The sequence below is a fragment of the Choloepus didactylus genome, chromosome 2, assembly GCF_015220235.1.
Source record: "Choloepus didactylus isolate mChoDid1 chromosome 2, mChoDid1.pri, whole genome shotgun sequence".
NCBI classification, from domain to species: domain Eukaryota; kingdom Metazoa; phylum Chordata; class Mammalia; order Pilosa; family Megalonychidae; genus Choloepus; species Choloepus didactylus.
This window is the reverse complement of record NC_051308.1, coordinates 216,855,560-216,867,842: the sequence shown is the minus strand read 5'-3', so window position 1 is coordinate 216,867,842 and position 12,283 is coordinate 216,855,560. Positions and strand designations below refer to the sequence as shown.

Here is a 12,283-nt window from a genome sequence, read left to right as displayed (position 1 = left end):
ACTTAGACGAAGGCTTCTCCCTCCAAGGCTGAGGTTCAGATTTCAGGAAATGCGGACTACCAGTGGCAAAGAAACATGTCAGAGGGTGTCCACTGCAGCTGGATCACAGGAGCAGGCTGCTGCTGAGTGGAGGAGAAACTTGCTGGAAGGTGTGAGCCAAGGCTGAACTGTGAGGGCCACTGAGGCAAATGCTACTGGGCCCCCACATGTTGAGACATAGGTGACCACACAGAAATCAGCCTGCTAAAATAAGGAAGGAGCTCCCATCTGCCTGATCTGTCTTTGCAGGTTTTCTCCAGCAGTCTGTATTGACAAATTCAAACATCAAGCCAGCTGGCAAAGGAGAAATGTCTACAGGGCCCAGCTCCAGTAACACAAAGCAGGGAAAAGAAGGATGGATTTGCAGCTGAAAGGCAAAAAATTAATGACTGGCAGAAAGTTAGTGAAGAATGGGAGAAAGGAACACCTATTCTCAGATTCAGGAAATCCATCAAATACCAAGAAGATTACCTAAAAATGAATCCATATCTAGACAACATATTTGTGAAGCTAAATACCAAAGACAAGGAGGAGATCTTAAAATTAGTGAGAGAATTGAGACAGAGGAATATTTATAGAGCAATGATCATTAGACTTACAGCTGATTTTTCTGCCATGACAATGGAAGCCAGAAGACAGTGGAACAGTAGGTTCAATATGTCAACCCAGAATTTTATACCCAGTCTGCCTGTTTGGATGTATATGTCCCCCAAAACGCCATTATCTTTGATGTAATCTTGTGTGGGCAGATGTGTTAGTGTTGCTTAGATTGTAATTCTTTGACTGAGTGTTTCCATGGAGATGTGACCTACCCAACTGTAGGTGATAACTCTGATTGGATAATTTCCATGGAGGTGTGGCCCTGCTCATCCGGGATGGGCCTTGATTAGTTTACTAGAGCACTATGTAAGCTCAGACAGAAGGTGCAGGCTTGCTACAGCCAAGAGGGACACTTTGAAGAATGCATGGAAGCTGAGAGAGTAGCTGCAGATGAGAGACAGTTTGAAGAAGGCCATTGAAAGCAGACTCTTGCTCCAGAGAAGCTAAGAGAGGACAAATACCCCAAGAGCTGCTGAGAGTGACATTTTGAAGAGGAGCTGAGGCCTAGAGAGGAACATCCTGGGAGAAAGCCATTTTGAAACCAGAATACCCGACAAAATTGTTTTTAAAGAATGAGTGGGAAACATAGGTAATTTCAGACAAATAGCAAGAGACATCTTCACTGAAGGAAATTCTAAAGGATGTTTCAGGCATAAAGAAAATGATTCCAAATTGTATAGTTTGGGTTGCAAGAAAGAATGTTGAGCTAAGATAGGTAAATATGTAGGAACTTTAAAGAATCATTGACTGTTGACAAAACAATGCCAACTATGCTACTGACATCTAACTTGTGGGGTTAAAAAGGAGGTTTTAGTTATGATTAGGTTCAGCTGTGAGTAACAGATCCCAAAATAACATGACTTGAACAAGATATAGAGGTTTATTTCACTCTCATGTAAATGTCTGAATGCAGGTAATTCAGAGCTGATAGAGCGGTTTCATAGTTATCTGGCACTGTACAGCTACCAGTTGTCTGCTCTACTAAGTGTTGGCCTTGACCTGGTAGTACTAAGCGATGCTCCAGTCATCAAAGGAAAGAAAAGGTGAAGGACATACAACAGTTGTCTTTTTTTAAAAAAATTCAATTTTATTGAGATTGTTCCCATACCATACAATCATCCAGAGTGTATAATCAATTGTTTGTGGTACCATTATATAGTTGTGCATTCATCACCACAATTAATTTTTTTCAATTGTTAGAACATTTTCATTGTTACAGAAAAGAAATAAAAGTAAAAAAGAAAACTCAAAGCCTCCCATACTCCTAACCACCCCCTTCCATTATTGACCCACAGTACTGGTATAGTACATTTGTTACTGTTGATGAAATAATGTTAAAATACTATTAACTGTAGTACATAGTTTGCAATAGGTGTATACTTTTTCCCTATATACCCGTCTATTATCAACTTCTAGTTATAGAGTCATATATTTGTTTTAGTTCATGAGAGAAATTTCTAATATTTGTACAGTTAATCATGGACATTGTCCCTACAAGATTCACTGTTTTATACATTCCCATATTTTAACCTCCAATATTCCTTCTGGTGAAATACGTGTTTCTAAACTTCCCCTTTCCACCACATTTACACACCATTCAGCACTGTTAGTTATTCTCACAATAACAAGCTACCATCACCTCTGTCCATTTCCAAACACTTAGGTTCAACCTAGTTGAACATTCTGCTCATAATAAGCAACTGCTCCCCATTCTTTAGCCTTGTTCTATATCGTGGTAACCTATATTTCATGTCTATGAGTTTACATATTATAATTAGTTCATATCAGTGAGACCACACAATATTTGTCCTCCTGTGCCTGACCCATTTCACTCAATATAATGCCCTCAAGGTTTCTTCATCAACACATTCTATTTTTTTTTAAGACAGTTTTGTTCACACATCATACATTCCATCCTAAGTAAACAGTCAGTGGTTCCCTGTATAGGCATGTATTTATGCATTCACCACTGTTCCAGTTTGCTAATGCTGCCATTTTGCAAAACACCAGAAATGGATTGGTTTTTATAAAGGGGGCTTATTTGGTTGCACAGTTACAGTCTTAAGGCCATACAGTGTCTGAGGTAAAACATCAACAATCAGGTACCTTCACTGGAGAAAGGCTATTGGCATCTGGAAAACCTCTGTTAGCTCAGAAGGCACATGGCTGGCATCCATTTGCTCCCAGGTTGTGTTTCAAAATGGTGTTCTCCAAAATGTCAGTGTCAGCTTTCAATGGCCATTTTCAAAATGTGTCTTAGCTGCAGCTAGCAGTGAGCTCCTTGTGTCTGAGCTTTTATAGGCCTCCAGTGAACTAATCATGGCCCATGCTGAATAGGTGGGGCCACACCTCCATGGAAATTATCTAATCAGAGTTATCACCTACAGTTGGGTGGGTCACATCTCCATGGAAACAACCTAATCCAAAGGTTCCAACTTAATCAACACTAACACATCTGCCCCTACAAGATTGCGTTGAAGAATATGGCTTCTTCTGGGGGTCATAATATATACAAACCGGTACAACCACCATCACCACTATCTACATAAGGACATTTCCATTTCTTCCACACAGAAGAGGGAGAGTCAAAGAAGGTAGAGAGATAAAATGAAAAGAAAGAAAGAAAGAAAAAAGACAGCTACAAAGCAATAAAAGAAAAGATAGAATTAAAATAAAATACAATAAAAGAATCAGACAGCATCACCAATGCCTTCTCTTCTTCCTTCTCTTTTTCCTTCTCTTCTTCTGGGACACCAATGACATGTACATTTATGTGCTTCATGTTGTCATTCAGTTCCCTGAGACGTTGCTTGTATTTTTCTATTCTTTTCCCTATCTGTTCTTTTGTGTGTAGGATTTCAGGTGTCTTGTTCTCCATTTCCTGAGTGTTTTCTTTTGCCTCTTGAAATCTGCTGTTGTATGTCTCCACTGTGTCTTTCATCTCTTGTGTTGTGCCTTTCATTTCCATAGATTCTGCCTTACCCATACCCCTCCCTTATGTCCCCATCTTATAGGCATTTAACTTTGGTATATTGCCTTTGTTACATTAAGGAAGCATAATACAATGTTTCTGTTAATTATAGTCTCTAGTTTGCATTGATTGTATTTTTTCCCCAATAACACCCCATTTTTTAACACCTTGCAATGTTGAGATTCATTTGTTTTCCCTCATGTAAAAACATATTTGTACATTTTATCACAATTATTAAGCACTCTAGGTTTTACTAAGTTATACAGTCCCAGTCTTTATTTTCCTTCTTTCCTTCTGGTGTCCCACATTCCCCTAACCTTCCTCTTTCAAGCATACTCACAGTCATCTTTGTTCAGTGTACTTACATTGTTGTGTTACCATCACCCAAAATTGTGTTCCAAACCTCTCACTCCTGTCATTTCCTATCTGTCTGTAGTGCTCCCTTTAGTATTTCCTGTACAGCAGGTATCTTTTTCACAAACTCTCTCATTGTTTGTCAGAGAATATTTTAAACTCTCCTTCATATTTGAAGGACAGCTTTGCCGGATATAGGATTCTTGGTTGGTGGTTTTTCTCTTGTGATATATTTTAAATATATCACACCACTACCTTCTTGCTTCCATGTTTTCAACTGAGAGTTCCACATATAGTCTTATCAGGCTTCCCTTGTATGTGATGGATTGCTTCTCTTGCTGCTTTCAGAATTCTCTCTTTGTCTTTGACGTTTGATAATCTGATTATTAAGTGTCTTGGTGTAGGTCTATTCATATCTATTCTGTTTGGGGTATGCTGAGCTTCTTGGATCTGTAATTTTAGGTCTTTCATAAGAGATGGGAAATTTTCATTGATTATTTCCTCTATTATTGTTTCTGCCTCTTTTTTCTTCTCTTCTCCTTCTGGGACACCAATGACATGTACATTTATGTGCTTCATGTAGTCATTCAGTTCCCTGAGACGTTGCTTGTATTTTTCTATTCTTTCCCCATCTGTTCTTTTGTGTGTAGGATTTCAGGTGTCTTGTTCTCCATTTCCTGAGTGTTTTCTTTTGCCTCTTGAAATCTGCTGTTGTATGTCTCCACTGTGTCTTTCATCTCTTGTGTTGTGCCTTTCATTTCCATAGATTCTGCCAGTTGTTTTCTCAAACTTTTGATTTCTACCTTATGTTTGCCCAGTGTTTTTTTATATTCTTCATTTCTTTTGCCATATCTTCCCTAAACTCATTGACTAGGTTTTTGAATTGATTTAGTATATTTATTTGAAAATCTTTAATTGATTGTTTCATTAAAGTGAAACAATATCTTTACTGTATCTTAATTGAGGTGTAAGTTTGTTCCTTTACTGGGCCATATCTTCATTTTTCCTAATGTGATTTGTGGATTTCTGTTGTCTAGGCAAATGATTTCCTTGGTTACCCCAATCAGATTTTCCCAGAACAGAATGGGCTCAGGTCCCAGATGGGTCTATATTCAGTATCAGGTTTCCCTGAGGGTGTGTCTTAGAAGATTGACAGACTTTCCTGTGAGGCCTTTAGCTGCTGTGCTTCTCCAAACATGCCCAGCAGGTGGCACCTGTCAGCCTGTCACTCCCCATTGGTGTAAAGAGGTATGGTCCCTTTATTTCTCATCTTAGGTTGTTTCTGTTTGGCTGTTTTCTGCCAGCACTAGAGCTGGACCCCACCTCCTTCCTCTTAGGGAAGATACACCCCCTAGGGAGCTATCTTCTGCATTTGAAATACTCCTTTGTCTCTCTGATTCTGTTCACTTCACCCCTGTCTGAGTCAGAGGGCTGTGCAATGAAAATGGCTGAGGCTCCACTGAGCCACTCAGGTTGAGAGAGAGAAAGAAAAAGGGAAAGAAAGCCCCTTTTCAGAGCCAGTCCACAGCTCCCCAGTTTTGCCTGTCAAGGTCGGAGATAGCACCTGGTCTTCTGGGCTCCCTGTCCCACGACTCAGGCTCCTTCTTGCTCTTTCAGGTCAGCTGTCTCTAAAAGACTCTGTATTTTTTTCTCTCAGTTTTTTTTTCCCCCATCAGTCCCCCCTCCTCTCCACTGGAAGAGACCTCAGGGCACTTTGCTGCTTGACAGGGGTTTGTCTATGTCTGTAGCTCGTATTCAGCAGTCCAGCTGGAGCTGGGCTGAGCTATATTTGTTTGCTCTGAGAATGCCGCTTTCTCCCACAGCGAGGTCCTGCAGCTCAGACTGCCATGGGGGAGGGGGCTTCCAGCACAGTTCTGCAGTTTTTACTTACAGATTTTATGCTACGATTTCAGCCATTCCACCCCTTCCAGGTTGGCATATGATGTGTGGACAGTCACGGTTGCCCCCAGAGTTGTTCCAGATTATTTACTTGTTGTTCCTGGTTGCTTATTAGTTACTCTAGGGGACTGTTCCAGTTTGCTAATGCTGCCCTTTTGCAAAACACCAGAAATGGATTGGCTTTTATAAAGGTGGTTTATTTGGTTACTGAGTTACAATCTTAAGGCCACAAAGTGTCCAAGGTAAGGCATCAACAAAGGGTACCTTCACTGGAGAATGGCCAATGGTGTCCAGAAAACCTCTGTTAGCTGGGAAGGCATGTGGCTGGCGTCTGCTTGCTCCCAGATTGTGTTTCAAAATGGTGTTCTCCAAAATGTTGCCCTTGGAGTGTTTTGTCCTCTCTAAGCTGCAGCTCCTTTCCAAAATGTCACTCACAGCTACTCTTTGAACTCCTTTATATGACTCCAGTGATCCAATTAACACCCACCCTGAATAGGTGGGGTAACACCTCCATGGAAATTACCCAATCAAATGTTTCACTCACAGTTGATTGAATCACATCTCCATGGAAACACTCAATCAAAGAATTACAATCTCATCAACAGTAATACATCTTCCCCCATAAGATTGCATCAAAGATAATGGTGTTTTGGGGGACATAATACATCCAAACTGGCACAGGGACTAACTAAATTCCACACCTCTCTATGCCACCATCTTGCCCCTCCTCTGGCAGTTGTCTTTTAAGGAAATTTTCCATAAGTGGCTGCATAACACTTATCTCTTTATCCCAGTGGTCAGATCTTAGTCTCATGGCCACAACTACTTGCAAGGGAAGTTGAGAAATATAGTCTTTATTCCAGGTGATCCTGTGCTTAGCAAAAACTGAAGGTTGGAATTGTTAGGGGAGGCAACTTACAGCCTCTGTCACATAAAATAATTGAATAAAACATTGGATAACAAAATAATGTAAGTTGGGAGGTAGAGTGACCAAAGCTGATGTTCTAAGGTCTTGAATTGTTTGAGAGGAAGGTAAATATGTTGATTAATTTTAGATAATATAACTTTTCCAAACCTGCCCAGCAGGTGGCGCCTGTCAGCCTGTCACTCCGCATTGGTGTAACAGATAATATAACTTCCAATGTAGAGGATAATTAAAATAGTTTTGTTGTAGCACCAACATAAAACAAATAAACCAAATGAAACATAGTTGAGAGGTCAGAAAACATCCACACATACATGGAAACTTGGTTTTTGACAGGGCTTGCAAAGAAGATTGTTGGGGATTGTTCAATATATGGTGCTGGGGCAATTGTTTGTCCATATTGCAAAAAATGAAATTGGATCCCTATCTCACACCACACATGAATATAAATTCCAGAAACAAATTTAGGAGAATATCTGTTTGACCTTGAAAAAGGGAAGAATAAAATGCAAAACGCGTGAACTAAAAAGAAAAAGACCGATGTTAGTTACATTAAAGTGAAAAACTTCTGTTCATCAGAAAATACCATCTATGAAAGTAAAGAGGCAGTCACAAACTGGGAGAAAATATTGAGCCACATATACAATTGATCAGGGATTAGTCAACAGAATATATGAAGAATTCTTAATTAAGAAATATAGACAAATAAGAATCTTGAAAATGAGGAAAAAAGCAACCCCCTAGAAATATGGGCTAAGTTCACTATCGAGGAAAGCCAAATAGAAAATGAAAAGGTATGAACCTCACTGATAATCAAGGAAATGCAAATGCAAATGAAAATCAGAGGCCATTTTATACCCACAAAATTGGAAAATATTTAAAAGTCTGTCAATGTCAAGTGTTGTAGTTGGATCTCAGTGCTAAGTGGCAGTATAAATTGATATATCTACTTTGGAAAACAAGTTGGCATTATTCAAATAAATTGTATACCCTATATTCCAGCGAGTTTCTAGGCATATAATGTAAAGAAATTCTTGGTGTGTGTGTTTGAAGAGATAGATCAAGATGTTCATAGCAGCAATCTTTATAATAAAAAACATTGGAAACAACCTTAATGTTAGTTGGCAAGGTAATGGATAAATAAATTACAGTGGATTCCATACAATGAATACTGTGAGGCATATTGTGAATTATGGCTGCATGCATCAATTGGATGAATCTTGGAGATGTAAGCTTCAACAATAACAACAAAAAAACACAATTGCAGAGATTAATACTCTATAGTTCCAATTATATAAATTTCAAAATGTGTGAAACTAAACTATATTATTTAGGGATAGATACACTTGTGGAAAACAAAGAAAAGCAAAAGTATGATGAACACAAAGTTCAGGTAGTGATTATTTCTGCAGGGTACAGGGAAGTGGGTTGTCACTGGGGTAAGCCACAAAGGGGGTTTCAAAGGTACTGGTAATTTTGTATTTTGTGGCTGGGTAGTAGGTACATAGATTATTCATTATATTATTATTCTTTATGTCTTATACATGATGTAAATGTTCTTTTGTGTGTATTAAATGTGTAACAAAAATTTGAGTCTGTCATTATTGGTTTATTAATATTCTTTGAAAGGCTCATGTTTTTCTTATATCACTGTTTCTAACGTTTAGAAAAATATCTTTGGGATTTTAATTAGTAGCAGTTTATCTAATCTATTTATTAATTGGAGAAGAATTCTCTCTTTTTATGTTTTACTGTTTTTCCAGCTAGGAGAGGGCAGAGCTCATGTGTTTTATTTCTCCCATTAAGATTTTATTATTTTCTTTGAATAAGTGTTATTGTGCCCCAAGTATATCCATAACTTGGATATAACTTACTGCTTTCGTTACTATTGTGAGTGGAAGCTTTCCCCTGTGTTTTTGAGGTGTGACACCGGCTTACACAATGAAACACATTGATTTCCTCTAATAACTGCCCCCTTTGGATTTTCCCGGTGGGCAAACATGTTTCTTTGCAATGTGATATTTTTTCTTCGTTTTCTCTATATCATGCTTTTTTGTTTCTTTTTTTCCTAATAGCTATTGCCAGCATTTCTCATGATATATAAAATAGGAATGATGACAGAAAGCATCAATCAGACTTGGAGTCAAAAGAAATGGGTCCCAGCCCTGGCTCTGCCATATAATAGCTGAGTAAACTTAGGCAACTTCCTTAACTTCTATGAGCCTTGTTTCTCTGGTTTCTTCACCTGGACAATGAGGGGCTGAACTTGAATTACTAAGGTTGCATCTGGTTCTAAAATGTGGTCATTCTAGTGGTTTTCTTCCTTATTTAAAATAGTCTCTCTTCATTGTGGGCTTTTGTTTGCAGTTTTAATCAAGAATAGATGCTGTAGGCTTTTGAAAGCCATTTTGATGTACTGGGAAAATTAAATTTGAATCGTAGATCTTTGTATTTTCACATTATGATGAAGCCAGTGATCAACTTTGCTCTAATTGCTCCTGCCTTCCAGTTTAGAAATAAACTATCTGATCATTGAAGATGATTCTTTGAATATGAGGGTGGATTTGCCCAGCTAAAGCTTCATTTAGGATTTTTGCCTATGTGTTCACAATGAGCTATTGACATGTTTCTGTTCTTTTTTCCTTTTCGCATGTGGCCCTTGTCTCATCCTTTAAAATTATTTTTGTACACTTTATGTAATATAGGAATTATTGATTTAATCATTAAAAGTTAGAGAATTACTTAGAGATTTCATCAGGGCCACATGCCTTAAAACATTTAAAAAATGTTTGACCATCTGTGGATCCACTCTCACATTGGACCTCTTGGAGGAAGGCAGCCAGGTGAGTCCTGCCCCATCTGCCTCCAGAACCTAGGGTAGGTCACTAACCCTCTCCGTGGTCCCTCATCTGTAAAACGGGAATTACAGCTTAAGCCACCTCCTCCCAGACGGGGTGCGAAGTGGTGGGCAGGCTTTGTAGATTAGGAACCTCCACCTCTTGCAGACTTAGCATCTTGTGTTTTTACACTGCTTGTCCATTTCCTTTCAGTTACTGGACTTGCACATAGAGCTGAGGCTCACAAGCCTGTTGCCACATGATTTTGGAATATCTATTTTGCAGATTCTTTTTGTTTTCTTTTTAAAATAACGGCTTTAACCAATAAAAGAGTAGCTTTGTGTTAATTCCTGTGAAGTTTTCAAATCTTTTTTCCATAAATTTATACCACTACTAAGAAGTGAGAGAACTCTACTTATTATAACCCAAGGGTACCTTTTCTGTTTATTTTGGAAGAACATTGAAAACCTGTTTTCTCAAGAATCCTGGTGGATACATTTATATAGCATTTGTCTCTCCAGAACTTTAAAAGTTCACTTAAGGTTTTTAAATGATTAGAGTTAAGGGAAATAATTTAGAGCAATCGAGATTAATTTTATTCATTAACAGAAGGCTTGTAAACAAGAATGTTAAGTTACATGAACAAGGATATATTTGTTTGTCTCTCTCCCCTTTCTAGAACAAGAGCTTCATGAGCATAAGAACTTTGTTTTTGTGTGGGTGTGTGTGTTCAGTGCTGCATCCCTAGCTCCTAAGCGCAGTGCCTAGCACATAGTAGGTGCTCACTATGTATTTGTTGAATGAATGAATGAATGAATGAATATGGGATAGTTTTCATTCTTGATTTTAATTATGTGTACACTTTCTTATTTATTTCAATGAGACTAATGGTTTATAATATATAATATATAAATATATATATAATATATAAATATTATTTCTCCTTATGTACCTTGTGCCTTTTCTTTCTCAATTTTACCATTCTTGCCCTTGGCTAAAGAATTTCTTTCTTTTTGCATTGGTCTTCTCCACTGCCTCAGTCTAGGCTGTTTGGATGGCTTCTGTCCATATTGTCTTGTTTTTCTTTCTTTCTCTCTTTTACATCACTTACTACTTCCCATCCATTCATTCATTGATTTTCAAAAAAGCATCTATTGTATGCCAGAATGCTGGGCATGGAGATGGGAGTGAACAAGACTGACAAGCTTTCTGAGCTCATGGAATGCATGGTCTGACAGGGAAGACAGGCCTGAACAGATGCATTTCACAAATACTTAATTTGAATTATGGTAAACGCGATGAAGGCAAAGCTTGGGGAGCATAGGGCTTTTGGAAAGGCTTCCCTGAGGCTATTTTAACCGTACCCTAAAGCACAAGTTGGCAGGTTTGGGGCTGAGGGCACAGCATGTGGGAAGGCTGGGGCGGGGGAAGGGAAGCAGGGTGTTATTTGGGGTGCCTGGAGGAACTGGAACACAGCCAGCGTGGAGGAAGGTAGGCCAGGGGCCTTGAAGGGAACAGTGAAGATTTGCTCGTGAAATCTTTCAGAGTTGAGACTCGTCTTCTATGCCCTGCTCTGGCAGGATCCCTACACTGTGACAAATTGTATTATATCTTGTTTGCTCATAAGTGGTCTGGGTTACAGATTTCTTTTCTGGATTTGTAAGTCATTTAAGAAAAATTTTCTAATTTTTATGTAATTGGTATTTGTATCTTTGGGAAAGTCACTTAAACTTTCAGAGCCTCAGTTTCCCTGAAATGGGAGTAATCATGTCTACCCCGTGGGGTCTCCTGTGACCTCTGCCAGGTTGGCCGTGTGATTGTCTGTTGGAGGGCCTGTCTCTCTAACCAGACTGAGAACCCTGAGGCAGGCTGGGTCTAACTCTCCTGGGTACTTCTGGCTCCTGCACTGGGCCTGGCATGGAAGGAGGGGATCTGGGAGGCCTTGTAGAAGAGGCAGCCCCAGGGCTGGGCCCAAAAGACAAGCCAGATTTCAGGATGGGGGCCTAGAAAGTGGCAAATATGAAGCACAGAGATGAAAATAACACAATAACAAAAATAATACCAGTCTAACTTATTGGGCCCTTGCCATGCACCAGACATATATACTAACTCATTTATCCTTTCAGTAACCCTCTGGTTACTATTAGCATTCCCATTTAACAAATGAGAAATCGAGGCACAGAGAGATTAAGCATCTTGTTCAAGGTCACACAGCTAGTAAGTAGTGGAGCCTGGATTTAACACCAGGCAGTGTGGCTTCAGGGTGTAAGAGGCAATGAATGCAGAGAGGTGGGTAGGACTTTAAATGCCAGGCTAAGAGGCTTAGTCTAGTCTTTATCCTATTGGCTATGGAAGCCATGGAAGGCTTTTGAGGGAGGGAGTGTTAAGGCTGTGGCTTGCCCAGGAAAGTTGAAGGTGGCCATCCCTTTCTTCTGCAGAAACCATCCATGGAACAGCCCCTGTACAGCAGCAGCCTGTGGGGCCCGGCGGTCGATGGCTGGGACTGTGTGGCTGAGAGCCTGTGGCTGCCACAACTACACGTAGGCGACTGGCTGATCTTTGAGAACATGGGCGCCTACACCGTGGGCACAGGTTCCCTCCTCGGGGGGACCCGGGCCTGCCACGTCACCTATGCCATGTCCCGGGTGGCCTGGTAAG

General features: G+C 39.7%; 1 protein-coding gene across 2 annotated transcripts in view; it reads left to right on the top strand.

Moving 5' to 3' along the window:
- The window catches only part of AZIN2 (antizyme inhibitor 2), a 41,567-nt gene that overhangs the window by 23,835 nt on the left and 5,449 nt on the right, over window positions 1-12,283 (top strand). For both annotated transcript variants that reach the window (XM_037827812.1, XM_037827813.1), the window contains one exon: window positions 12,064-12,278. In XM_037827812.1, coding sequence (XP_037683740.1) covers window positions 12,064-12,278 — 215 coding nt within the window. The remainder of the gene's footprint in view (window positions 1-12,063; window positions 12,279-12,283) is intronic.